The 25082-nt window shown below is 46.4% G+C and overlaps 1 protein-coding gene across 4 annotated transcripts in view; it reads left to right on the forward strand.

Moving 5' to 3' along the window:
- The window catches only part of kiz (kizuna centrosomal protein), a 342742-nt gene that overhangs the window by 284233 nt on the left and 33427 nt on the right, over positions 1-25082 (forward strand). For all 4 annotated transcript variants that reach the window (XM_072505712.1, XM_072505702.1, XM_072505723.1 and 1 more), the window contains one exon: positions 22713-22756. In XM_072505712.1, coding sequence (XP_072361813.1) covers positions 22713-22756 — 44 coding nt within the window. The remainder of the gene's footprint in view (positions 1-22712; positions 22757-25082) is intronic.

A 25082-nucleotide genomic window follows, 5' to 3' on the forward strand; every position in this document is an offset into this window, starting at 1 on the left:
GGAGGGTGGAACGGGGTAGGCGTGGTGGGTCTGGGGGACGAGAGGAAGGAAGAGAATGACGGGAAGGGGGGTTTGATGGACGAAGCCTCATCCTATATGAATAGGGTGAGTATGAAGGCCACCTGAGTATGAAGGCATGCCTGACCCCATTGCTACCACTCCTCCAGCTCCTCCTACGGGTCCTCCTCTGGCTCATCCTCCATACCTTCCTGGTCCGCCTCCACCTCAGATGAGGCCACATGTCCCTCTTCCTCCATCATTTCACCCCGCTGCTGAGCCAGGTTGTGGAGGGCACAGCAGACCACCGCAAAGCAGGAGACCTTCTGAGGGGTCTCCCGAGTGATCCATGATGTAACTGTCATGCACACTCCCTCGGAAATGTACACATGCATGATCTGGAGGGTGGTGGTCGCACACAAGTCGAACATTCAGGGAGTGATGCCCCTTCCTGTTAGTGAAGGACACTCTCTCCCCACTGGACGAAACATGGGAAAAACGGGAGGGCAAACTAGGGATGGAAATAGGGTGGGGATTCTGGAGATAAGCACTGAACAGGGCCAACTCCACCTCCTCAAGTGTAAGGCTAAGCCTCATGCATCTGAAAGTGGGGCACAGAGCACAGCTGGCAAGTAGCCGAATGAGCAGGTTCTTCCAGGAGGTGGAGGACAAATGTGAATGGTGTCAGGGAGGCCCACCCAACCACACCCACATGTTCTGGGCATGCCCCAGACTTGTCGGGTTTTGGACGGCCTTCTTCAAGGCAATGTCCACGGTTGTGGGGGTGAGGATGGAGCAGTGCCGAGAATGCCAATATTCAGACTATCGGACAAGCCAGAACTGTTCATGGGGATGTGGGCCTTGCCTTTGGTTCCCTAATCGCCCGCCGAAGAATCCTGCTCGGCTGGCGATCGGCAGCACCCCCTACAGCTGCAGACTGGTTGGCAGACCTGTCGGAATTTCTCCACCTGGAGAAGATCAAATTCGCTATCCGAGGGTCAGAGGATGGCTTCCACAAAGCGTGGAGGCCATTCACCAACTTGTTCCAGGACATGTTTGAAATAGCCAATAGAGCGAGAGGAGATGGGGCACTCAGGAGCCAACAAGACTGCAGGAAATAGACCAGGGGTGGGGCAGAGAGAGAGGAGGGCGAGGCTGGAGAACGACCAAAATGGATATCAGGGGCCCCAGAGCAATGGAGCATTTGCAATGGATATCAGGGGACCCTCAAAGAAATACCAAAAATAGGATTGGGGGGGGGGGGGGGGGGGCGGAAAGAACTGCGTTTATGCAAATAGATGATAATCGTCCACCGTATAATAAGAGACCTAAGAAAATATCTTAAAGCAAAAAAGAGGGGACGGAGACCAGGGAGGATTGGGGGAGGGGGGGGGTGCGGGGGTGCGATACCAACGGAACGTTATTGTATATTGTACCCAATGCTCATATCCTTAACTACTCTACGGTATATAAATTGGATAAAATCATTTTTAAAGAAAAACAAAGAAGAGCACACCCTGATGCCCCGGTGCGTGCAATGTGACATGTGCGCCATCAATTACCCCCTGGACCTGGGGAAACCCGACAATGACGGAGAATCCTGCAGCCCGGGCATATTGGTGGGCTTGGATTGGATTAGATTGAATTTGTTTATTGTCACATGTACCGAAGAACAGTGAAAAGTATTTTTCTGTGAGCAGCTCAAACAGATCATTGAGTACATGAAAATAAAATAAAATACATAATCGGGCAACATAAGGTACACAATATAAATACATAGACACCGGCATCGGGTGAAGCATATGGGAGGTCCCGCTCAAATTTGCTAAAGTCTGATGCCCAGGCATGACCTCACGGATGCACTTGTAGGCTATAGCTTGTGATATACCATCCAAGTCCCCCGCCGAGCCCTGGAATGAACTGGTGGCATAAACTTTCAGGTCTGCGGTGATCTCCATAGCCACCAGGATCAAGTGTCGTCCTCCACGGGATGCCATGTCCGCGAGGACCTGGCACAGGTGCTGCACTATCTCTTTGTTGAGACAGAGTCTCCTGCGGCACATGCTGTCCTTCATCTCCACGAAAGGCCAAGGACGCCTGCACACCTTGGGCGGTTGCTGGCATGCCCCTCTGGGTTCCTCCTCGACCTGATGGGCAGCTGGGTCCTTCAGGATGTGCAGTGGCCCTCCGCACATGTGGTGCCACCTCCAGCCCGGCGCCTGGGTTGCCACCAGCACCACGACGGCATCCTCTGCAGAGCCGACACCACCATCCATTTTGGTATTTCATAGAATCATAGAATTTACAGTGCAGAAGGAGGTCATTCGGCCTATTGAGTCTGCACCAGCTCTTCGAAAGAGCACCCTACTTCAGCCCACACCTCAACCCTATCCCCTTAACCCACCAACCCCACCTCACCTTTTTTTGGACACTAAGGCAATTTATCCAGGCCAGTCCACCTAACCTGCACATCTTTGGACTGTGGGAGGAAACTGGAGCACCCGGAGGAAACCCACGCAGACATGGGGAGAATGTGCAGACTCCGCACAGACAGTGACCCAAGCCGGGAATCGAACCTGGGATCCTGGAGCTGTGAAGCAACTGTGCTAACCACTCTACTACAGTGTTGCCCATATTTGTAAGGAATTGGAGAACGAAATAGATTGACAATCAGTTAGGCCTTCCACCATGGGACCCTCCAATCTCCCAAGCTACCCCACACTTAAATGTCCCTCCTTCTCTCAGAATGCCATCCTGCGAACCAGTTGTCCTGGAAAACCTCGCTCTGTAGACTCGCCCCCCCCCCATGGAACACATGCAGGCCACCAATACTTAAAATAGTACAACACTATTTTATTAAGTTAGAAACTGTTGAACATACTTTCACTGTGGGTTAACATGATGGTAGATTAAACTAAAGACCTATGCCTGTCCTAACTAGTCTATGCACTCAGCACATGGTGAAGATCTGTGCTGTAAGCTGTAAGCTCTGTCCTTCTGAGAGGCTGCATCCCGAATGAGCGGGAACTCTGATGCCCTCTGTCTATACAGTGAGTGTGTTCTAACTGGTGATTGGCTGCGGTGTTGTGTGTGGTGATTGGTATTGCTGTGTGTCCATCATTGTATGTGTCTGCACCATGATATACTGGTGTATATTATGACAACCAGTGCCATTCTCCATCCAGAAGCCGCAGCTGAGCAGGCCCTCCCACGACCCAATCTCACCGGAACCAAATCCTGACATCCACATATTTCACCGGTGCAGTTGAACATCCTTGACTTCCAGCATGTTTAACCCGCAGTGACGTACCAGTTAAATTCAGCACTTACCACACCAGCAACCAAAGCATCAGCAATCTACAAAAGCATTTCTTCAACGACTTCATCAGGTGGCCCATTTGGAAAAATGTTGCACATCAGGTAGCGATCAGCATCTTCCTGCTTCAAACTGGATTGCCTTCTCTACCCATACGTTCCTCTGAGCCCAGTGTTCCAGGACCCAGGTATCTTAGAAAAAATGTTTCTAAGATGTGCAGGGTAGGTGGATTGGCCACGCTAAATTACCCCTTAATTGGAAAATAATAATTGGGTACTCTAAATTTTTTTTTAAAAGAAAAAATTGTCTTCCTTTCCAGCTACAGAAAAGAAAGGACACAGAAACAGCAGCCTCCAGGTATCTGCAGCCACCAGCAGGAGCAAGCAGCAAACACAGCCAGCAGCAGTGAAGTGCTCTCACAACTAACAAGGCCAATTCCTTATTAGCAATAGCCTTCAGCTGTGAAACTAGACGCTACTCAGTGAAAGGGAGTTAAAGTGACCTTCAACATATAACCAAGAACAAGGCTCTGTCCTAGAAGTGTTTGGTAGGACAGACAGGCAGTACCTGCAGTTGCCCCTGTTTTGGGTATCTATAATATTTAAAGATTGCTTGAAGGCCTCACGGAGCCATCAATTGGGGCGCTGCTGCCTAACATCCTTGGCAAATTGCATCCTGTTGATAATGTACACTGCAGTCATGGCACAACAGTGCTCGAGGAGTAAATATTTAGGTTTGTGGACGAGGTGTAAATCAAGTGGATTATTTAGTCCCGAATGATACTTCATAGATAATATAGTGATTTGCTGAAGATAAATTTGCAGCACCAATCTGTTTATGCAGAATAATTGTTTAATAATTTTATTCGGGTTTCAATTCATGAATACATTTATGTATTCTTATGCATTATATACATTATAAATATAAAACTATACCATACTAGTCACTCAAAAACATGATATGACACTTAATCATTTATAAAACATTTTCCATGTTAATGGAGAATCTGCGTTTGTCCCTAATCTTTCTATATCTGTTTTAAATATTTGTTTCAACTATTTGGCAATCAATCTATGTTTCCTCTTTATTCAAAGCATAATTTTTAAAAATTCTTAAACACCAAGTAACAACTGCAGGTAGAATTATTGAAATTTGAAACTTAAAAAAGATGTGGCTTGTTCATTTGAATCTGCTATATCTGCACGTGTTGAAATACATGCTAGTAAATTAGATAGCTCATTCTCACTCACTGAATTTTCTACTGTACACTGAGGTAAATGATGAGGTAAATGATGAAAGATAACCAGTGTTAGTGGCATATGTTATATTAAACTGATAATATTGTTTTTTATATATATTCCTAACTAAAAAGTCATTTCAAGAATAAAAAAACTTGCATTTCATAAGGATATCCCAAAGTGTTTCACAGAAAATTCGTTTTTGAAGAAAATTTACATTTGTTATGGAATCACAGCAGGTAATTTGCACACAGCAAGGTTCCATGGACAGAAGCAAGATGAAGGATCCGTCAATCTGTTTTGGTTATTTTAGCTGGAGGATAAATGTTGACCAGGGGACTGAGGCACTTTTTCTCTATGTGAATAGTACAGTGGGATATTTTATTTAAAATTGATAAGGAGATGATATTGGAAAGGCTGTCCCTCCTTAAAGTTGATAAGGCACCAGAACATGCTGTGATGCATCCGAGGGAAGTGAGAGTGGAAATTTCAGAGGCACTGGCCATAATTTTTTATTGTCCCTTAGACCCAGGGGTGGTGCCAGAGAACTGGAGAATTGTAAATGTTACACCCACATTCAAGAAAGGATGTGAAGATAAGCCCAGCATCGTCAGGCAGTCAGTTTATCATCAATGACAGGGAGACTTCTGGAAACAATTCGGGGCAAAATTTTAATCGTTACATGGACAAATGTGGATTAATCAAGGAAAGCCAGTTGGATACCTTAACGGAAAATTTTGTTCAACTAACTTGCTTGAGTTTTTTTTGAAGAGGGGCCATTGAGGGTTGATGAAAGTGATGTTGTTGAGAAAGTATACATGGACTTCCAGCAGGCATTTGATACTGTGCCGCACAACAGATTTATAAGCTCGATCCCGGCCCCGGGTCAGTGTCCATGTGGAGTTTGCACATTCTCCCCGCGTCTGCGTGGGTCTCACCCCCACAACCCAAAGATGTGTAGAGTAGGTAAATTGGTCATGCTAAATTGTCCCCTAATAACAGGAATTAGGTACTTCAAATTCATTCCAAAAAAACAAGTCTTGTAAGCAAAGTTGTAGCTCATGGAATAAAAAGGAAAATTCCCAGGGATCAGCTTTTGAAATGAAATGAAAATCGATTATTGTCACAAGTAGACTTCAAAGAAGTTACTGTGAAAAGCCCCTAGTCGCCACATTCCGGCGTCTGTTCGGGGAGGCTGTTACGGGAATTCAACCGTGCTGCTGGCCTACGTTGGTCTGCTTTCAAAGCCAGCGATTTAGCCCTGTGCTAAACAGCCCCTTTTTTGGATATATATTCATGACCTAGACCTGAGTGTGCAGGGCACAATTTCAAAATTTGTGAATGATACAAAATCTGTGAGCATTGTGAACAGTCAAAAGGATGGAATGGATTTTCAGAAGGGCCAAGACAAGTTGATGGAATGGGCGAACAGGTGGCAGATGAAGTTCAATGTGGAGAAATGTGAAGTGACAGGAAGAGCATGGAGAAACAAGATAAAATAAAGGTTACAACTCCAAAGAGGGTGCAGGAGCTGGGCAACATGGGTATACGTGTGCTTGAGTCATTTAAGGTGACGAGACAGGTTGAGAGAGTGATTTTAAAAAGCATTCAGTATCCTAGGCTTTTTTAATAGGGGCATAGAATACAAGAACAAGGAGCTTATGTTGAACTTGTGTAAGACATTGATTTGGTCTCAGCTGGAGGACATCCAGTTGTGGGTGCTATGCTCTCGGAAAGATGTGAAGGCATTGAAAAGAGTGCAGAAAAGATTCATGAAAATGGTTCCAGCGATGAGGAACTTCAGTTACAAAGTTAGATTGGGGAAGTTAGGGGGCAGCACCATAGCGCAGTGGATAGCTCGCTGCCTCATGGCGCCGAGGTCCCAGGTTCGATCCCGGCTCTGGGTCACTGTCTGTGTGAAGTTTGCACATATTCCCCGTGTTTGCGTGGGTTTTGCCCCACAACCCAAATATATGCAGGGTAGCTAGATTGGCCACACTAGATTGCCCCTTAATTGGTAAAAATGAATTGGGTATTCTAAATTTAAAACAAAAAAGAAAGCTTGGAGAAGTTAAGACTGTTTTCCTTGGAGAAGAGAAGGCTGAGCGGAGATTTAATAGAGGAATGGACAGAGTAGACAGGGAGAAACTGTTCCCACTGGTGGAAGGATTGAGAATGAGAGGGCACTGAGTTCAAGTAATATGCAAAAGGAGAAAAGCGATATGAGAAAAAAGTTTATTCAGGCAGCGAGTGGTTCAGGCCTAGAATACACTACCGTAGGGGGACTTCCGGTGGCGGCAAGGGAGTGAGTGGTTGCACATTTGGTGGCTCCCATTCAAGGTGGATTTTTTCGGTCCTTCCCTACCTGAATGGTGTGTTTGAGGGCAAAAGGTGTATGAGTGCCAAGGGAAGGTAATACTCCTCCGGTGAGGTCGGTGTATGGATCAGCAGATGAGGAGTACACAATGAAGAGAGAGTAGCTGGAGCAGGAAAGTTTCCGTGGTGCGACACAGGTGAAGGTGGCGGAGGGCAAGGTGGCAACACTCTCCGCCCAGTGGTCGACAGAGCAGCTCTTGGAGTGGTAAGTGGTAAATTCAAGCAGCAGAAGAAAGAGGCCTTAGAGGATTTGAGCAAGGCGGTGGAGCCGATCGAGCGGGTGGAACAGAGACAGGAGGCAAGGGCCTGGTGATCCAAAAAGTGGAGGAGTCGGTGGTGGAGCATGAGGATCGGCTGACCTCGCTGGAGGCGGAGATGGGGATGGTGATGAGCAGCCAGAAAAGACACAGAGAGAAATTGGAGGACCTCGAGAACCACTCCAGGGGGCAGAAGGCATTGAAGGTGCGGAGGCCGCCAGGTTTGTGGCGAGCATGGTGGAGAAGCTGATGGGAAAGGGGGCCTTTGACCGGTCCATCGAGGTGAATCAGGCGCAAAGGGTGCTGAGGAGGAGGTCACAGGTGGGGCGATGGTGGTGAGGCTGCATCAGTTCCTGGAGACGCACCTGAAGTTGGGGGATCAGACGAGGCTGAGGAATGGATGGGTGGGCAGGTGTTCCACTCGGGGTTAGACATGAAGACGAGAGGGTCGTGGTGTCGGCTAATATGAGACTGGCTTTTGAGGTGGGGAGCATTGTGGCCAATCCTGCGGGTAGATATGTGATGGTCAATGTAAAGTTGGAGGGGAGGTCGGTTGTCCTGGTGAATGTTTATGCCCAGAATTGGGACGGCGTAGATTTTATGATGGTGTTAGGGAGGATTCTGGACCTGGACACATCTAGGCTGGTTATGGGGGGCGATTTCAGTATGGTCTTAGATCCAAGTTTGGACTGGTCGAGGGTGCCTAGGGAGTTGAGGGGTTTACAGATCGCATGGGGGTGCTGACCCATGGAGGTTTGGGAGGCCAAGGGCGAAGGAGTTCCCGTATATCTCACATGTGCACCGGGTGTACTCCCGAATTGACTTTTGTCTGATGGATAAGGCGCTGCTGGCACGGGTGGCTGACTCAGAGTCCACAGCATTTGTGATTTCTGACCACATGCCACATAGGGTGTATTTGCGGGTGGTGCAGGGGAAGGACCAACGGCCGCAGTGGAGGTTAGATGTGGGGCTCTTGATGGATGAAGGGATGTGCGAGCGGGTGAGGGCTGCCATTCGAGGTTATGTAAAGTTGACTGACACGGGGGGAGGTCTTGGCCACCATCTGTGGGAGGCACTTAAGGTGGTAGTTAGTGGTGAATTTATTTTGATCCGGTGCATGGGGTGAAACGAGAGGAGGGGGCAAGGTTGGTAGAGGAGATTCTGAGGGTGGACCCCAGGTACCCGGTGGCACCAGAGGAGGGGTTTTTGAAGGAGAGGCAGAGGCTCCAGATGAAGTTTGGGTTAGTGTTGATAGGGTAGGCGGTGGGGCAGTTGCAGAGGGCCAGATGGGTAGTGTTCGATTATGGGGAAAAGGCGAGTAGGATGCTGGCCCATCAGTTGAGGAAGCAGGCAGCGGTGAGGGAGATTGGTAGGGTGAGAGACGAGAGGAGTAAGGTGGTGGCGGACCCAGAGGGGGTGAATGGGGTATTTGAGGCCTTCTACAGGCGACTGTACAAATCGGAAGCCCACCGGGGAGGGTTGGGGTGGCTCCTGGATGGCAGCCACTAAGATGGAGGGGGAGAGGGTGCAGGGACTGGGGGCCCCGATTGGCCTGAGGGAGGTGGTGGACGATGTATGTGCGATACAGGCAGGGAAGGTCCTGGGGCCAGATGGGTTCCCAGTAGAGTTGTATAAGAAGTTTGGTGCGGAGCTGGAGTTGCTGCTAGTGAGGATGTACAATCGTACAATGAGGCGAGGGATAGGGGAAGCTCACCCCCCCTCCCCCCACCACCACTTTGCCGCAGGCTTCCATATCCCTGATTTTGAAGAAAGATAAGGACCCCGAGCAGTATGGTTCGTACTGCCCAATATCGCTGCTTAATGTTGATGCAAAGTTGTTGAGTAAGATGCTGGCATTGCGAATAGAGGAGTGTGTGCCGGGGTGATGGGGAGGACCAGATGGAATTCGTGAAGGGAAGGCAGTTGTCAGCGAATGCACATAGGCTACTTAATGTTACCGCGGAGGTAGAGATAGCAGTGGCAATGGATGCGGAGAAGTCCATTGATCGGTTGGAGTGGATATATTTATTGGAGATGTTGGGCCGGTTCTGGTTTGACCAGGGGTCTGTGGATTGGGTTCGGCTGTTGTACAGGGCGGCGGTGGTAAGCGTTCGGATGAACAGGACGAGTCTGGGGTACTTTGGGTTACATTGGGGGACAAGGCAAGGATGTCTGCTCTCCCCGTTCCTCATCATCTTGGCAATAGAGCAGTTGGCAATGGCGCATAGGACATCAAGGGACTGGAAAGGAATTGAGCAGCAGGGTACCAAGCATAGAGTTTTACTATCTGTGAACGATGTGTAATATATTTCGGACCCGGTGGGCAGCATTGAAAAGATCATGGGAATCCTGAGGGAATTTGGCCATTTTTTGTGATAAAATTGAACATGGGGAAGAGCGAGGTGTTTCCGATTAGTGCGAGAGGGCAGGAAAGGAGGTTAGTGGAGTTGCCGTTCTGGGTTGTGGGGTGAGTTTTCACAGCTACACAAGTTGAACTTGGCATGATTGGTAGAGGGAATGAAGGCAGATTTCAAGAGGTGGGCTGTGTTGCCGCTGTCACTGGTTGGGCATGTGCAGAGGGTGAAAATGACGGTGTTGCCCAAGTTCTTGCTTGTGTTCCAGAACCTCCCTATCTTTGTTCCCAAGTCCTTTTTCAGGATGGTAACGGGATAGGTTTGGGCTTTATGTGGGCAGGGAAGACCCCGTGGGTGAGGCAGGTATTCCTGGAGAGGGGGCGAGGTTTGGAGGGGGTGCTGGTGTTGCCAAATTTGATAAATTACTATTGGGCAGTGAACATTGGAATGGTAAGGATATGGGCGGTGGAGGAGGGATCAGTGTGGGGGCAGATGGAGGAGGCGTTGTGTAGGAGGGCGCATTTGAGGATCCTGTTGTTGGTGCCTCTTCAGTTCTTGCCAGTCAGGTACTCTGTGAGCCCAGTGGTGGTTTTGGCTTTATGGGTGTGGAACCAGTGTGGGCAACATTTTGGTTTGGAGGGCATGTCGTTGTGGGAGCCAATATGTGGCAACCATGGGTTTGTGGCAACAAGGTTGGATGCGAGGTTCTGGGGGTGGCAGCAGGTGGGGATAGAGCACTTTAGGAACTTGTTCATAGGGAGCAAGTTTCCAGGTGTGGAGGAGTTGGAGGAAGCACATGAGTTGTCCAGAGGGAATGGTTTTAGGTGCCTGCAGGTGAGGGACTTTGTGAGGAAAGATGTGCCATCCTTTCCCGGGCTGCCACCTCAGGACAAGTTGTTGCCGGAGGATAATATGTCGGGAGGGAAGGATGTTGGATATTTACAGGGAATTGATGGAGAGGGAGGGCACCCCAATGGAGGAGGATAAGCGCAAATGTGAGGAATAGTTGGGAGGGGTGTTGCAGGCTGGGATGTGGAAAGAGGCCTTGTGGAGGGTTAATGCATCCTCATTGTGTGCCTCATCCAATTTAGGTGCATAGGGCCCACATGACAGTTGCAAGGATGGGAGGGTCTTTGCAGGGGTGGCGAATAGGTGTGGGTGTTGTACATGGCGGCCGGAGGGGGGGAGTGGCGGCTGCGAATCATGTCCACATGTTTTGGCCGTGTCCAAAACTGAGGGGGTTCTGGCAGGGGTTCTCAGATGTTATGCCTGAGGTTCTGAGTGTGGAGGTGGCCCCGAGTCTGGAGGCGGTGATATATTTGGTGTGTCAACAGATCCAGAAGTCCAGGTGGGTAGAGATGCTGATTTTCTAGCCTTTGCCTCCCCGATAACCCGGAGACAGATTTTGTTGTGTTGGTGGGACTCGGAGCCAACGAAGGTGGGGGTATGGGTGAGGGACCTGGCAGAATTCCTGCGGTTGGAGAAGGTCAAGGTCGCTTTGTGGGGGTCGGCAGAGGGGTTCACCCGGAGTTGGAAGCCACTCATTAATTTCTTCAAGGAGGATTGAGAGGTCAGCAAGGGCGGAGGGGAGGGGGGGGCGAGATAAAGGGGTAAAAATTGGAAGGTGTGGTGTTGGTATTGGGAGAGGTTGGGGATTTGTGGTTGTTCGTTCAGTTGGATGTTTTAGTCTTCTGATATTTTTGTGTATATTTGTAAAAACATAGGACGGCACGGTAGCACAGTGGTTAGCACTGTTGCTTCACAGCACCAGGGTCCCAAGTTCGATTCCCAGCTTGGGTCACTGTCTGTGCAGGGTCTGCACGCTCTCACCGTGTCTGCGTGGGTTTCCTCCGGGTGCTCCTGTTACCTCCCACAAGTCCCGAAAGATGTGCTTGTTAGGTGAATCGGACATGCTAAATTCTCCCTCTGTGTACCCGAACAGGCGCTGGAATGTGGCGACTAGAGGCTTTTCACGGTAACTTCATTGCAATGTTAATGTAAGCCTACTCGTGACAATAAAGATTATCATTATTATTATTCAAAAGCCTTGAATAAAAAGATTTTTTTAAAGTTGAATGTCATATACAGTTAAAAATCGTTCAACAAAATGTAACTTTTTCAAGGGTTTTTACAGCGAGACTAAAAGTGTAAAAATGCAAGATTTTATCAGTTCAGAGATTTCAAATTGATCATAGTTTGTGGAGACTTCAATAGTGCACCCAGTGGAGAAGCTCAAAATAATTGACAGCAACTTCTGAATTTCCACGTTAAACTGCACATATGTGGACTCCAGAAGTTGCCGTTAGGTTCAGAGAATTTTGATGATGAACACTGACATTTTTCACTATTACCCCAAAAGCCAGACCAACACTTCAAATTCTCTTTTAGTGTTGCAAGGATGTTATTTTCTATGGTCCGCAAAATGTAACAGGATAAAGCGATCCATTATTATTACAGATCAGAGATCTGCATAGAAATGGATGTAAAGGCTATGGTTGGGAAATTTCTAATGTACTTGTTTCTATCTATGCTATTCAATTTGTAGACCTCTACTTCTGATTTTTCTCCTTTCATCTCATTTTACCTTTTCTCACTTTGGCCCTCTCTTGTTTTCTTTCGCATGTGGCCATATATTTACTTTCATTTAAACACGTGGCTACAGGGATGGTGCAGGCGGGAGGGATTCAGATTTCTGGATAACTGGGGCTCTTTCTGGGGAAGGTGGGACCTCTACAGACAGGATGGTCTACATCTGAACCTGCGGGGCACAAATATCCTGGGGGGGAGATTTGTTAGTGCTCTTTGGGGGGGTTTAAACTAATGCAGCAGGGGCATGGGAACCTGGATTGTAGTTTTAGGGTAAGGGAGAATGAGAGTATAGAGGTCAGGAGCTCAGATTTGACGTCGCAGGAGGGGGCCAGTGTTCAGGTAGGTGGTTTGAAGTGTGTCTACTTCAATGCCAGGAGTATACGAAATAAGGTAGGGGAACTGGCAGCATGGGTTGGTACCTGGGACTTCGATGTTGTGGCCATTTCGGAGACATGGATAGAGCAGGGACAGGAATGGATGTTGCAGGTTCCGGGGTTTAGATGTTTTTGTAAGCTCAGAGAAGGAGGCAAAAGAGGGGGAGGTGTGGCGCTGCTAGTCAAGAGCAGTATTACGGTGGCGGAGAGGATGCTAGATGGGGACTCATCTTCCGAGGTAGTATGGGCTGAGGTTAGAAACAGGAAAGGAGAGGTCACCCTGTTGGGAGATTTCTATAGGCCTCCAAATAGTTCTAGGGATGTAGAGGAAAGGATGGCGAGGATGATCCTGGATAAGAGCGAAAGTAATAGGGTAGTTATTATGGGAGACTTTAACTTTCCAAATATTGACTGGAAAAGATATAGTTCGAGTACATTAGATGGGTCGTTTTTTGTACAGTGTGTGCAGGAGGGTTTCCTGACACAGTTTGTTGACAGGCCAACAAGAGGCGAGGCCACATTGGATTTGGTTTTGGGTAATGAACCAGGCCAGGTGTTGGATTTGGAGGTAGGTGAGCACTTTGGGGACAGTGACCACAATTCGGTGACGTTTACGTTAAGGATGGAAAGGGATAAGTATACACCGCAGGGCAAGAGTTATAGCTGGGGGAAGGGAAATTATGATGCCATTAGACGTGACTTGGGGGGGGATAAGGTGGAGAAGTAGGCTGCAAGTGTTGGACACACTGGATAAGTGGAGCTTGTTCAAGGATCAGCTACTGCGTGTTCTTGATAAGTATGTACCGGTCAGGCAGGGAGGAAGGTGCCGAGCGAGGGAACCGTGGTTTACCAAAGAAGTGGAATCTCTTGTTAAGAGGAAGAAGGAGGCCTATGTGAAGATGAGGTGTGAAGTTTCAGTTGGGGCGATGGATAGTTACAAGGTAGCGAGGAAGGATCTAAAGAGAGAGCTAAGACGAGCAAGGAGGGGACATGAGAAGTATTTGGCAGGAAGGATCAAGGAAAACCCAAAAGCTTTCTATAGGTATGTCAGGAATAAGCGAATGACTAGGGACAGAGTAGGACCAGTCAAGGACAGGGATGGGAAGTTGTGTGTAGAGTCTGAAGAGATAGGCGAGATACTAAATGAATATTTTTCGTCAGTATTCACTCAGGAAAAAGATAATGTTGTGGAGGAGAATGCTGAGCTCCAGGTAAATAGATTAGATGGCATTGAGGTACGTAGGGAAGAGGTGTTGGCAATTCTGGACAGGCTGAAAATAGATAAGTCCCCGGGACCTGATGGGATTTATCCTAGGATTCTCTGGGAGGCCAGGGAAGAGATTGCTGGGCCATTGGCTTTGATTTTTATGTCATCATTGGATACAGGAATAGTGCCAGAGGACTGGAGGATAGCAAATGTGGTCCCTTTGTTCAAAAAAGGGAGCAGAGACAACCCCGGCAACTATAGACCGGTGAGCCTCACGTCTGTAGTGGGTAAAGTCTTGGAGGGGATTATAAGAGACAAGATTTATAATCATCTAGATAGGAATAATATGATCAGGGATAGTCAGCATGGCTTTGTGAAGGGTAGGTCATGCCTCACAAACCTTATCGAGTTCTTTGAGAAGGTGACTGAACAGGTAGACGAGGGTAGAGCAGTTGATGTGGTGTATATGGATTTCAGCAAAGCGTTTGATAAGGTTCCCCACGGTAGGCTATTGCAGAAAATACGGAGGCTGGGGATTGAGGGTGATTTAGAGATGTGGATCAGAAATTGGCTAGCTGAAAGAAGACAGAGGGTGGTGGTTGATGGGAAATGTTCAGAATGGAGTTCAGTTACAAGTGGAGTACCACAAGGATCTGTTCTGGGGCCGTTGCTGTTTGTCATTTTTATCAGTGACCTAGAGGAAGGCGCAGAAGGGTGGGTGAGTAAATTTGCAGACGATACTAAAGTCGGTGGTGTTGTCGATAGTGTAGAAGGAAGTAGCAGGTTACAGAGGGATATAGATAAGCTGCAGAGCTGGGCTGAGAGGTGGCAAATGGAGTTTAATGTAGAGAAGTGTGAGGTGATTCACTTTGGAAGGAATAACAGGAATGTGGAATATTTGGCTAATGGAAAAGTTCTTGAAAGTGTGGATGAGCAGAGGGATCTAGGTGTCCATGGACATAGATCCCTGAAAGTTGCCACCCAGGTTGATAAGGTGGTGAAGAAGGCCTATGGAGTGTTGGCCTTTATTGGTAGAGGGATTGAGTTCCGGAGTCAGGAGGTCATGTTGCAGCTGTACAGAACTCTGGTACGGCCGCATTTGGAGTATTGCGTACAGTTCTGGTCACCGCATTATAGGAAGGACGTGGAGGCTTTGGAACGGGTGCAGAGGAGATTTACCAGGATGTTGCCTGGTATGGAGGGACAATCTTATGAGGAAAGGCTGATGGACTTGAGGTTGTTTTCGTTAGAGAGAAGAAGGTTAAGAGGAGACTTAATAGAGGCATACAAAATGATCAGAGGGTTAGATAGGGTGGACAGTGAGAGCCTTCTCCCGCGGATGGAAATGGCTAGCACGAGGGGACATAGCCTTAAACTGAGGGGTAATAGATATAGGACAGAGGTCAGGGGTAGGTTCTTTACGCAAAGAGTAGTGAGGCCGTGGAATGCCCTACCTGCTACAGTGGTGAACTCGCCAACATTGAGGGCATTTAAAAGTTTATTGGATAAACATATGGATGATAATGGTATAGTGTAGGTTAGATGGCTTTTGTTTCGGTGCAACATCGTGGGCCGAAGGGCCTGTACTGCGCTGTATTGTTCTATGTTCTATGTTCTATTTACCATCAATCCTAATCGGTAAAGAGCCAAACAGATGCTGGAATGGCATTAATCTTGCCCTTGTCCTGGTTAACTATTTTTGCATAGTGTGCACTCAGCTGAGTGCTGGTAAAACTTGGCCGAACAATATAAAAGGAGTTTGGTTATTAAAAGACCCAGAAAATGCTGCAAACATGCAGCATGTCTGACAACAGCTGTGGAGAGGAAACAGTTGATGTTTCAATATGAGCAGATCGGATGAAAGGTCCTATCCTAGTCTCGCTACCTGACCAAGGTTGCCTGACCTATATTTCCAAAGGTTTCTGTTTTTAATTCAGATTTCCAAAATCCGCAGTATTTTGCTCTTGTGAAAGGAGTTTAATTGACAGACGAGGTTAGGATTACCTGTGCCACAGAAGGTGGGCAGTGATAATACTATCATCCTAGAGTCTGTTAACAATATATCTCAAAAACTAAAGGACGGATTTCAACAAAATTGGTACACAGATAGGATGTGGCCCAAGGGAGAACTGATTAGTTTCTAGCGAAGATGTGGATCTATGTCACGGAATGGTTTTAAAGAATCTGTTAACTTTGGTAACTAATCAACTTTATTTTAGAATATTGTGGGTTGCTTTAGAATGTTGTGGATTGTTTCAGCTCCTGTGTTGGTATTTATCACAGCTGTCAAAACGTGAACTTTCAGAACAGGTTGTTGGATATGGATTGTCCTGAAGCTGCCTCAGTCAGATGGAAGCTCTTAATAAAAATATGTATTTTTTAAAGTTTTGTTGTTACTGAGCATCAACCAGGCAGAGAAAAGTCTCAAGAAAGAGCTGCATAGTTGTAACAATGTTGAGGTAATACCAGCACAACAAGAGGTCTGCGTTCTATTGTGTGCCCCCTTTCACTTGTTCACATTGGTTCACTCTGGTTGAGAATTGAAAAGCTGTTTAGCTTCTGACCTCCCCCTTCCCCTGACTTAGAAAGGTTCTGCTCAACACATAAACCAGGAGATCAAGCAGTGCCCAGAATGCAGCTGGTATGGAATGAATTGTCGAGGGATTGTGAGAAGGGTCAAAATTTATGTCACACTTAATATAGATGTGCATCAATTGATGGATTGTCAGGTTGAGTGTTAATAGGTTTTGAATTTATTTTATGCACCATTTTGTAAATACTCCTGTATGAATTGTATCCGCCTATACTCATTGGAGTTTAGAATAATGAGAAGTAATATAATTGAAACATGTATGATTCCGAGAGGGCTTGACATGGTAGATGCTGAGAGGACGTTTCTGCTTGTGGGGAAATCTAGAACTTTGGGCACAATGTCAAAATAAGGGGTCTCCCATTTAAGACAGATGAGGAGGAATTTCTTTTCTCAGAGACTGGTTAGTGTTTGGAATTCTCTCAAAGTGTGCAATGAAGGCTGGATCATTGAATATATTGAAGGCTGAGTTATTTTTGATCGATAAAGTAGTCCAGGGTTACGGGGAACAGGCAGAAAAGTGGAGTTAAGGTCACATAAGATCTTATTGACTGGTGAAGCAAGCTCAAGTGGCAGAATGGCCTACTTTTCCTGATTCTTATATTATTACAACCTTTTATGAAACTTCGTAATTGACAGATTCGATGTGTAACTAATTTTAAATGTTGGCAAAGGATTTTTGTTATAATTTCCAATTTCAAGAGCTACTTGTTAAATATGATTTGTCAAACAAAAATATTGTTAACGCTTCAGTGTTTGTCAAAGGCAATTTTATTCTTAAATCAATGAAGAGAACTACGCATGAATACTTTCAATGCAGAATTCTCTACAATTCAAATTGAATAATAGAATGAGAGATTCAATTCAGAATTCAGTCAAAAGTGTATTTATTGGCATTAAAGAGCACATTGTGCAAAGGTGTAAAATTTTCAGTTTAAGATACTGACTGGTGACATTGGGCTGTTTAGCAGAATACATTAAAGACTGAAATTATGAAATGATTTTTGTAGTTTTCTTTTTAATATCAAAGGGTAGCTTCGAAAAGTGCAAACCTTCATAATCCCAATCAATCATTGCAATTTCTCACGTTCAAGCATTAAAGCTTGAAAAATGTTCAAGGAACATAATGAATTTTGGATTACCTGTTTAATATAATCAATTAGTTTAAATTGTATGGGGTAATTAACAGACTATTAAAAATCCTTGTACTTTAAGTACTGATTACTAAGATTGCTAAGTAGTTATTACCATATACATAAAAACAAATGGTTTTCTTGCGTCTCTATTCATTCCTCAAATATCTACAAGTTATGAACATCAAAATATTTGTTTTCATCTTAAAATTGTGTATATTTTTCATAATTGTACAGTTATTGTCATGTATGACTTGCTTACAAGTACATTGGGTGCACTGGCGTGATTGCTCAATTTTCTTAGGATAATTGTTTTTAAGGATTAAGACAACTTTATTTTGACTTTCATACTATCACTTGAATTGAACATCAAGAAGCACCACAAAGGGGGAGGTCTGTGCAATATGTTACAAATATAAAATGATTTTTGGAGGGGAGGACTGTCTCTCTAAGGTAAAATTGAGTAGTGAAGGGAGTCATATGACCTGCTTGGAATTCTGCCCAATGACGAGCCTGGTGGCTTAATTGCTATGGGGACAAGAGGGACCCAAACCAAACGACTCGCTGAAAAGGTTCAAGATATTCACAGCTGTTGACAAAGGCAAGAGTATCTGTGCTGACTGTGGTTAGACTGTTAGTCTCCAAGTCTTATAGGGAGGAGATAGGAATGTCAAGTTTTATAAACAGTTATATTCTAAACTATTTAATTCCAAGCTAGAATGGAGTCGCGATTCCAGAGGATAGCTCATTTCTACCTTGATCCAAGATTTCTACCTGTATCACTTTGCCATGGAAATGGGCTTTGGGAAGCGAAGAGTCCACAGCGAACCATTATAATATTGGGTTACAGGTTCAGTAAGATACCGCTCAACCTCACAACCCTAGTGAGTCTGCAAGAATCTGAGCGAGGAAGAGCTGGAAATAGAGTCCTGCACCTGAAGCAGAGGAAATGCTGATCTTATTTGTACACCACATAGAACATGGGTGGGAGCTCATGGTGAGACCTAGTTTGCAGGACTTAAATGAGACTGGGAGTTTCACCTAGCCTGAACTAGAGAGAAGGAAATCCAATGTAACCCACACAGTGAAATACAGTTCAGGGTTACAAGTTACCCAACAAGGAATGGAAAAAGGAAGCCGGTCATCGGACACTGAGAATAGCTTTGAACTGGTTCAGGAAGAATAAAGTGTCTACCGGCGGAGCAGAATAAAGTATAATCATGTTGCGGGATTTTTAGTTGTGCAAAAATTACATGGGTGATTTTTTTTTGTAGTTTAAACTAGAAATTACCTACTAAATTGTGGTAAGTCAATGTTGCTGTTTGTTTGTTCCAATAAAAGTCTTCAAACTTAACCTTGTTGCATAATCCTTTCAAAGAGACCAGGGGCGAGATTCTCCGACCCCCCCGGCCGGGTCGGAGAATCGCCAGGGGCTGGCGTGAATCCCGCCCCCGCCGGTTGCCGAATTCTCCGGCACCGGAGATTCTAGCAGCGGGACTTTGACGATTCTCCGGCCCGGATGGGCCAAAGTCCCGCTACTAGGATGCCTGTCCCGCCGGCGTGGATTAAACCACCTCTCTTACCGGCAGGAATAGGCGGCGCGGGCGGGGTTCTGGGGGGGGCGCGGGGCGATCTGGCCCCGGGGGGTGCCCCCACGGTGGCCTGGCCCGCAATCGGGGCCCACCGATCCGCCGGCGGGCCTGTGCCGTGGGGGCACTCTTTTCCTTCCGCCTTCGCCACGGTCTCCACCATGGCGAAGGCGGAAGAGACTCCCTCCACAGCGCATGCGCGGGGATGCCGTGAGTGACCGCTAACGCTCCCGCACATGCGCCGCCCGGCAATGTCATTTCCGCGCCAGCTGGTGGGGCACCCAAGGCCTTTTCCGCCAGCTGGCGAGGGGTAAAAATCAGTCCGGCGCGGGCCTAGCCCCTCAAGGTTAGGGCTGGGCCCCCCAAGATGCGGAGGATTCTGCACCTTTGGGACGGCGCGATGCCCGACTGATTTGCGCCATTTTTGGCGACGGTCGGCGGACATCACGCCGATACCGGAGAATTTCGCCCCAGGTTTTTGACTCAGTGATCATGTAAGAATGGTGAGATAGTTGGCGAGTGCAAGTGCACCTTGACACATTGCTACTGTTAATGGTAGAGGGAGTGAATGTTTAAGGTGGTGGATGGGGCACTGTTTAAGTGAACTGCTTTGCCCTGGGTAGCTTTGTTGAGCCTCTTTGGTGCTTCACTAATCTCGGCAAGTGGTTAGTTTTCCACCATACTCTTGACCTGTACCTTGTCAGGCATTGGGGAGGCAGGAAATGAGTCACCACAGAATTACCAGCATCTGATCTGCTCTTGCAGCCACAGTTTTTAAATTGCTGGTCCAGTTAACTTTTTGGTCATGGTAATCCCCAAGAAATACAATGATAGTGATGCGGCTATCTGTCAAGTGGAGATGGTTAGATTCTCTCCGGTTGGAATTGATGCAGGAATGTTAATCCAGTCCTTCTTTCCCTATCTTTATTTTGCTTTCTCTACTTGATTTAAATCTAATTCATACTGATGCACAATCACTGAGTTTCTGAGAGTTCTTCAGCCTGATTTGTTGAAGAACCATGCCGTTGCTTGCACTGCTCACACACACCACAGATCCCCTGCAGAAGATGACATGCCTGATGGCAGCAAGTCTCTGCGCAAAAGCCCACACAAGCTCTATGGGCGGTTATCAGTGTTGTGATTGGCAAATGCTGTTGACTGATGACTACAAATGCTGGGCCAAGGTATTTATTTTTCACAAGGCCTAATGATCAGTGGAATGATTTCATCTTAAATGCAACGAGGACCACTCGCAATAGATTTATGATGTAGATTTCTTCATTCCTCCAATCTTGACCCCCTGTGCATCCCAAAGTTTAATCACTCCCCTATTTGTGAGTGTGCCTTCAGCTTCCTCAATTTTAAGCTCTGGAATTCCTTTCCCAGATTGCTCTTCCTCTATTGCGCTCTCTTCCTTTGAAATACATTTTTAAAACACATATTTTTGACCGCAACCTTTGGCCACCTGTCCTACTTTTCCCTGTTGTGGCCTGGTGTAAAATTTTGTTTGATAATGTTCCTGTGAAGCATCTTGGGACATCTACTACATTAAAGGCACTTTGTAAAGGAAAGTTCTTTTGCTGCCATCCTGAACGCACCCATCAAAGTCTTGGTCTGTTGACAATTGTAGATAATGGGGGGAGGGGGTGATAGTCACTATCACAATCTTTATTTAAGAAAGTTGAAAATAATCAGTTAGCCGTTACTGCTTTCTGCCTTTCTGGTACCTGAAACAGATATATGATCTAAATAAATGTTGTCTAATACAGTTGGCACTTTCGCAGTAAAACATTGCATCTGCAGCCCACAAAAGATCAAAACATTTCCTATTTGTTTGACAATTTCAGAAGGCTAGTGATGCTGTTGGCAGACAATTGGTCATTTGTCAGTCGTGCTGAATGCAGCCTGCATATGCATCAGATCAAAGCTTCTTCAGGGGCACACATTTACATAGTTATATCGCTGATACTATGGGAACCCAGCAGCCTTATTCTGAGAACACTCTGTAAATGGGAAGCCTTTGAAAATCCTTGAGAATTATTAAAAGTCAGTTGTGTTTCATGGTTTTTTTGTCTGCTTGTAAAGGTTCTTCAAAATAAATTCTACTTTCTAATCGGGAAAATGGCATTTAAGAAAATGTTTTTAATCTCCCACTCATATGTAAACCCAAGATTTGGGAGGATTATGCTATTGTCTTGCATTGTCTGCCTGCTTCTCAAATGAGGAAATTCAAAATGCTTCAAACCAATTTTAACTTACTTTCATAAACCACTAAAAATGAGCACAACTGTGAACTTTATATACATGCCAATCTAAACATGGGTTTGCTGCCTCAGGAACATTTTAGAAATTCATTACTTTTTTTAAGAAGCTTTACAAAGCCTCTTGGCTGTCTCTTCAGGAAATATTTGTGGTGATGTAGTTTTGCTGTTTGAGATTCTGTCTCGCTACATAAAGGATTAATCGGCCTTATTGAACTGTAAGGTACAATAAACCATCACTGAAACATATATGACAATAATAAATATTATTATAAATACACAAAGCAGTCTTACATTAACACTGCAATGAAATTATTGTGAAAAGCCTCTAGTCGCCACACTCCGGCGCCTGTTCGGGTACACTGAGGGAGAATTCAGAATGTCCAATTCACCTAACAAGCATGTCTTTCAGGACTTGTGGGAGGAAACCGGAGCACCCCGGGAGAAACCCACGCAGTCACGGGGAGAACATGCAAACTCCACACAGACAGTGACCCAAGCCGGGAATCCAACCCAGGTCCCTATATTGAAGATTTTTTTAAATTTAAAGTACCCAATTCATTTTTTGTTTCCAATTAAGGGGCAATTTAGCATGGCCAGACCACCTACCCTGCACATCTTTGGGGGCGAGACCCACGCAGACACGGGAAGAACGTGCAAACTCCACATGGGCAGTGACCCGAGGCTGGGATCAAACCTGGATCCACGGTGCCGTGAGGAAGCAGTGCTAACTACTGTGCCACCATGCCGCCCCCGTATATTCAAGATTTTAATCATAACTTCGTATTTACAGTCTTTTTGAAACACATTTTCATTTTATAGTGAAACATTTACTTATGTTTATAAATTGCTCTTGACTTCACTGATAAAATAAATAAGCAAACAATGCAGGATTGATCACATTAGTTAAAAGGATTGCAGAACAAGTTGTGTCCAAAACCATGTTTCCCTGTGTTTTAAAAACGCTGGTTCAAGTTTTAATTTGCTTGAATCACGCTCTACACACAATTGAATATGCCTCCAGGCAGAGATTACCCTGGTTAGGGAATGCTCATCAAATTGTGCTTGTTTTCTTTGGCTTAGTTTGGCAGTAACTGACTGTACACCGATGAAAATATTAAATGGTTGAGTATATATTTTTTCATTATTCTTAAAATCAGGTTACTCACAGGAAGGTTGGACACCATGGTTTAAAATGCTTATTTTGGTGATAAACTCACTTTCACAAAACTCCAGGTCAGAATTTACAGTCAGTGGTTCTGTTGGCACCCACATTTGCTTTCTCCTCCTGCCATTCTGGTTTCATATGTGCATGCACCAGAAAAATCATGATTGGTTGCAGTCAGCTCAATGGTGTGTGGGCATACAGATTGTTGGTGAATATGAGGACATGCTTTTAAAATTAAATGCTGCCTTCTTTAATTTTAACAGGGACAGAAACAAGAAAGAGAGGATTAATCCTGCACAGTCAAAAGGTAAGTTTGAGATTGAAGACAGAAGTCAGGAAAATCATCAGGGTGGTGAACCACTTTCTGCTCCTCCTCTTTGGAAGAGAGTTGCACCAGAACCCAGTCGGATCATTTGTCTGTTCCTTTTCCCTGTACACAATCCCTGCTGCATCTGGAAATGATTTAATTCCCTTTTTGAATCTTCCAACTGAATCAATGTCTGCTGCATAACATTTTTTTATTTTTAAATTTAGAGTACCCAATTCATTTTTTCCAATTAAGGGGCAATTAAGCATGGCCAATCCACCTATCCTGCACGTCTTTGGGTTGTGGGGCGAAACCCACGCAAACATGGGGAGAATGTGCAAACTCCACATGGACAGTGATCCAGAGCCGGGATCGAACTTGGGACCTTGGCGCCGTAGGCAGCTGTGCTAACCACTGTGCCACCGTGCTGCCCTTTTTTTTAACAAACAATTTTATTGAGGTACTTTTTGGCATTGTAAACAGTTACAGATTACAGAAATGGGCAAACATTAACGAAAAACCAACACTTCAACCAAACCATAGTGCACATAACCGATCCTTCCCCATAAATACTACCCGCCTATTTATCCCTCTTACTCTACTCTAATCCCCCCCCCCCCCCGCTGACATTCAATCTCCCGCAAAGAAGTCGATGAATGGTTGCCACCTTCGGGCGAACCCCAATACAGATCCCCTCAAGGCAAACTTGATTTTTTTTCCAGACCCAGAAAACTCGACATGTCCGAAAGCCATAGTTCGGTCTTGGGGGGTTTTGAGTCCCTCCATGCCAGCAGTATTCGTCGCCAGGCTACCAGGGAAGCAAAGGCCAGAACGCCGGCCTCTTTTTCCTCCTGGACTCACGGGTCTTCCGAAACCCCGAAAATTGCCACCTCTTGACTCATCACCACCCTTGTTTTCAGCACCCGGGACATGACCCCCGCAAATCCCTCCCAGTACCCCCTAAGCTTAGAGCATGCCCAAAACATGTGAACGTCGTTCGCTGGTCCTCCCGCGCGTCTAGCGCACTTGTCCTCCACCCCAAAGAATTTGCACATCCGAGCCACCGTCATGCGGGCCCGGTGAACAACCTTAAACTGAATCAGGCTGAGCCTGGCACATATTGCGGCTGTGTTTACCCTACTCAGGGCTTCCGCCCATACCCCGTCCTCCATCTCCACGCCGAGTTCCTTCTCCCATTTGCGTTTCAGTTCCTCCATCTGGGACTCTTCATCCTTCATGAGCACCTTGTAAATATCCGAGACTCTCCTCTCTCCTCCTTCTCCTCTAGAGACTATTCTGTCCTGGGTCCCTATTGGTGGGAGGCGTGGGAAGGATGGGACCTGTCTGCGATTAAAGTCCCACACTTGTAAGTACCTGACGTCATTTCCCCTTACCAGCCCAAATTTCTCCTCCAACGCCCTCATGCTCGCAAAGCTCCCCTCCAGGAACATATCGCCCACCCCCGCCCGCTGCCATGCTCGAAACCCACCATCCATGTTCCCGGGGCGAATCGAAGGTTATCACATATTGGAGCCCAGACCGACGCACTCACCTTCCCTACGTGTTTCCTCCACTGGCCCCATATCCGCACGGCCGCCACCACTACCGAGCTGGTGGAGTACCTGGCCGACGAAAGCTGTAGGGGAGCCGTGACCAGGGCTGCCAGGTTGGTGCCCCTGTATGACGCCGCCTCCACCCGCTCCCAAATAGATCCCGTACCCACCATCCATTTCCTTATCATGGCTATGTTGGCCGCCCAGTAATAGCAGATTCAGCAATGCCAGTCCCCCCTCGCTGCGGTTCCTTTCAAGCATTGCCTTCCTCACCCGCGGGGATTTTCCCGCCCAGACAAAACTCATAATAATTTTGCTGGTCCTTTTGAAGAAAGACCGCTGAATAAAGATCGGGAGGCACTGAAAAATGAACAGGAATCTTGGGAGGATTGTCATCTTTACCGTCTGCATCCTCCCCGCAAGTGATAGCGGGAGTGCATCCCATCTCCGAAATTCCCTCTTCATTTGTTCCACCACCCTAGTCAAATTTAACTTATGCAGCCTGCCCCAATCTCGTGCCACCTGTATCCCCAAGTACCGGAAACTTTCCTGCACCAGCCTAAATGGCAGCTCCTTCAGTCTATTCTCCTGGCCCCTTGCCTGCACCACAAACATCTCACTCTTGGTCATATTTGATTTGTACCCTGAGAACCGGCCGAACTTTCTCAATGTTTCCAGTATATTGTCCATCCCGGCCAGTGAGTCCGACACTACAGGAGCAGGTCATCCGCATAGAGAAAGACCTTGTGCTCCAACACCCCCCCCCCCGTCTG

Source organism: Scyliorhinus torazame, chromosome 1, assembly GCF_047496885.1.
Source record: "Scyliorhinus torazame isolate Kashiwa2021f chromosome 1, sScyTor2.1, whole genome shotgun sequence".
NCBI lineage: Eukaryota > Metazoa > Chordata > Chondrichthyes > Carcharhiniformes > Scyliorhinidae > Scyliorhinus > Scyliorhinus torazame.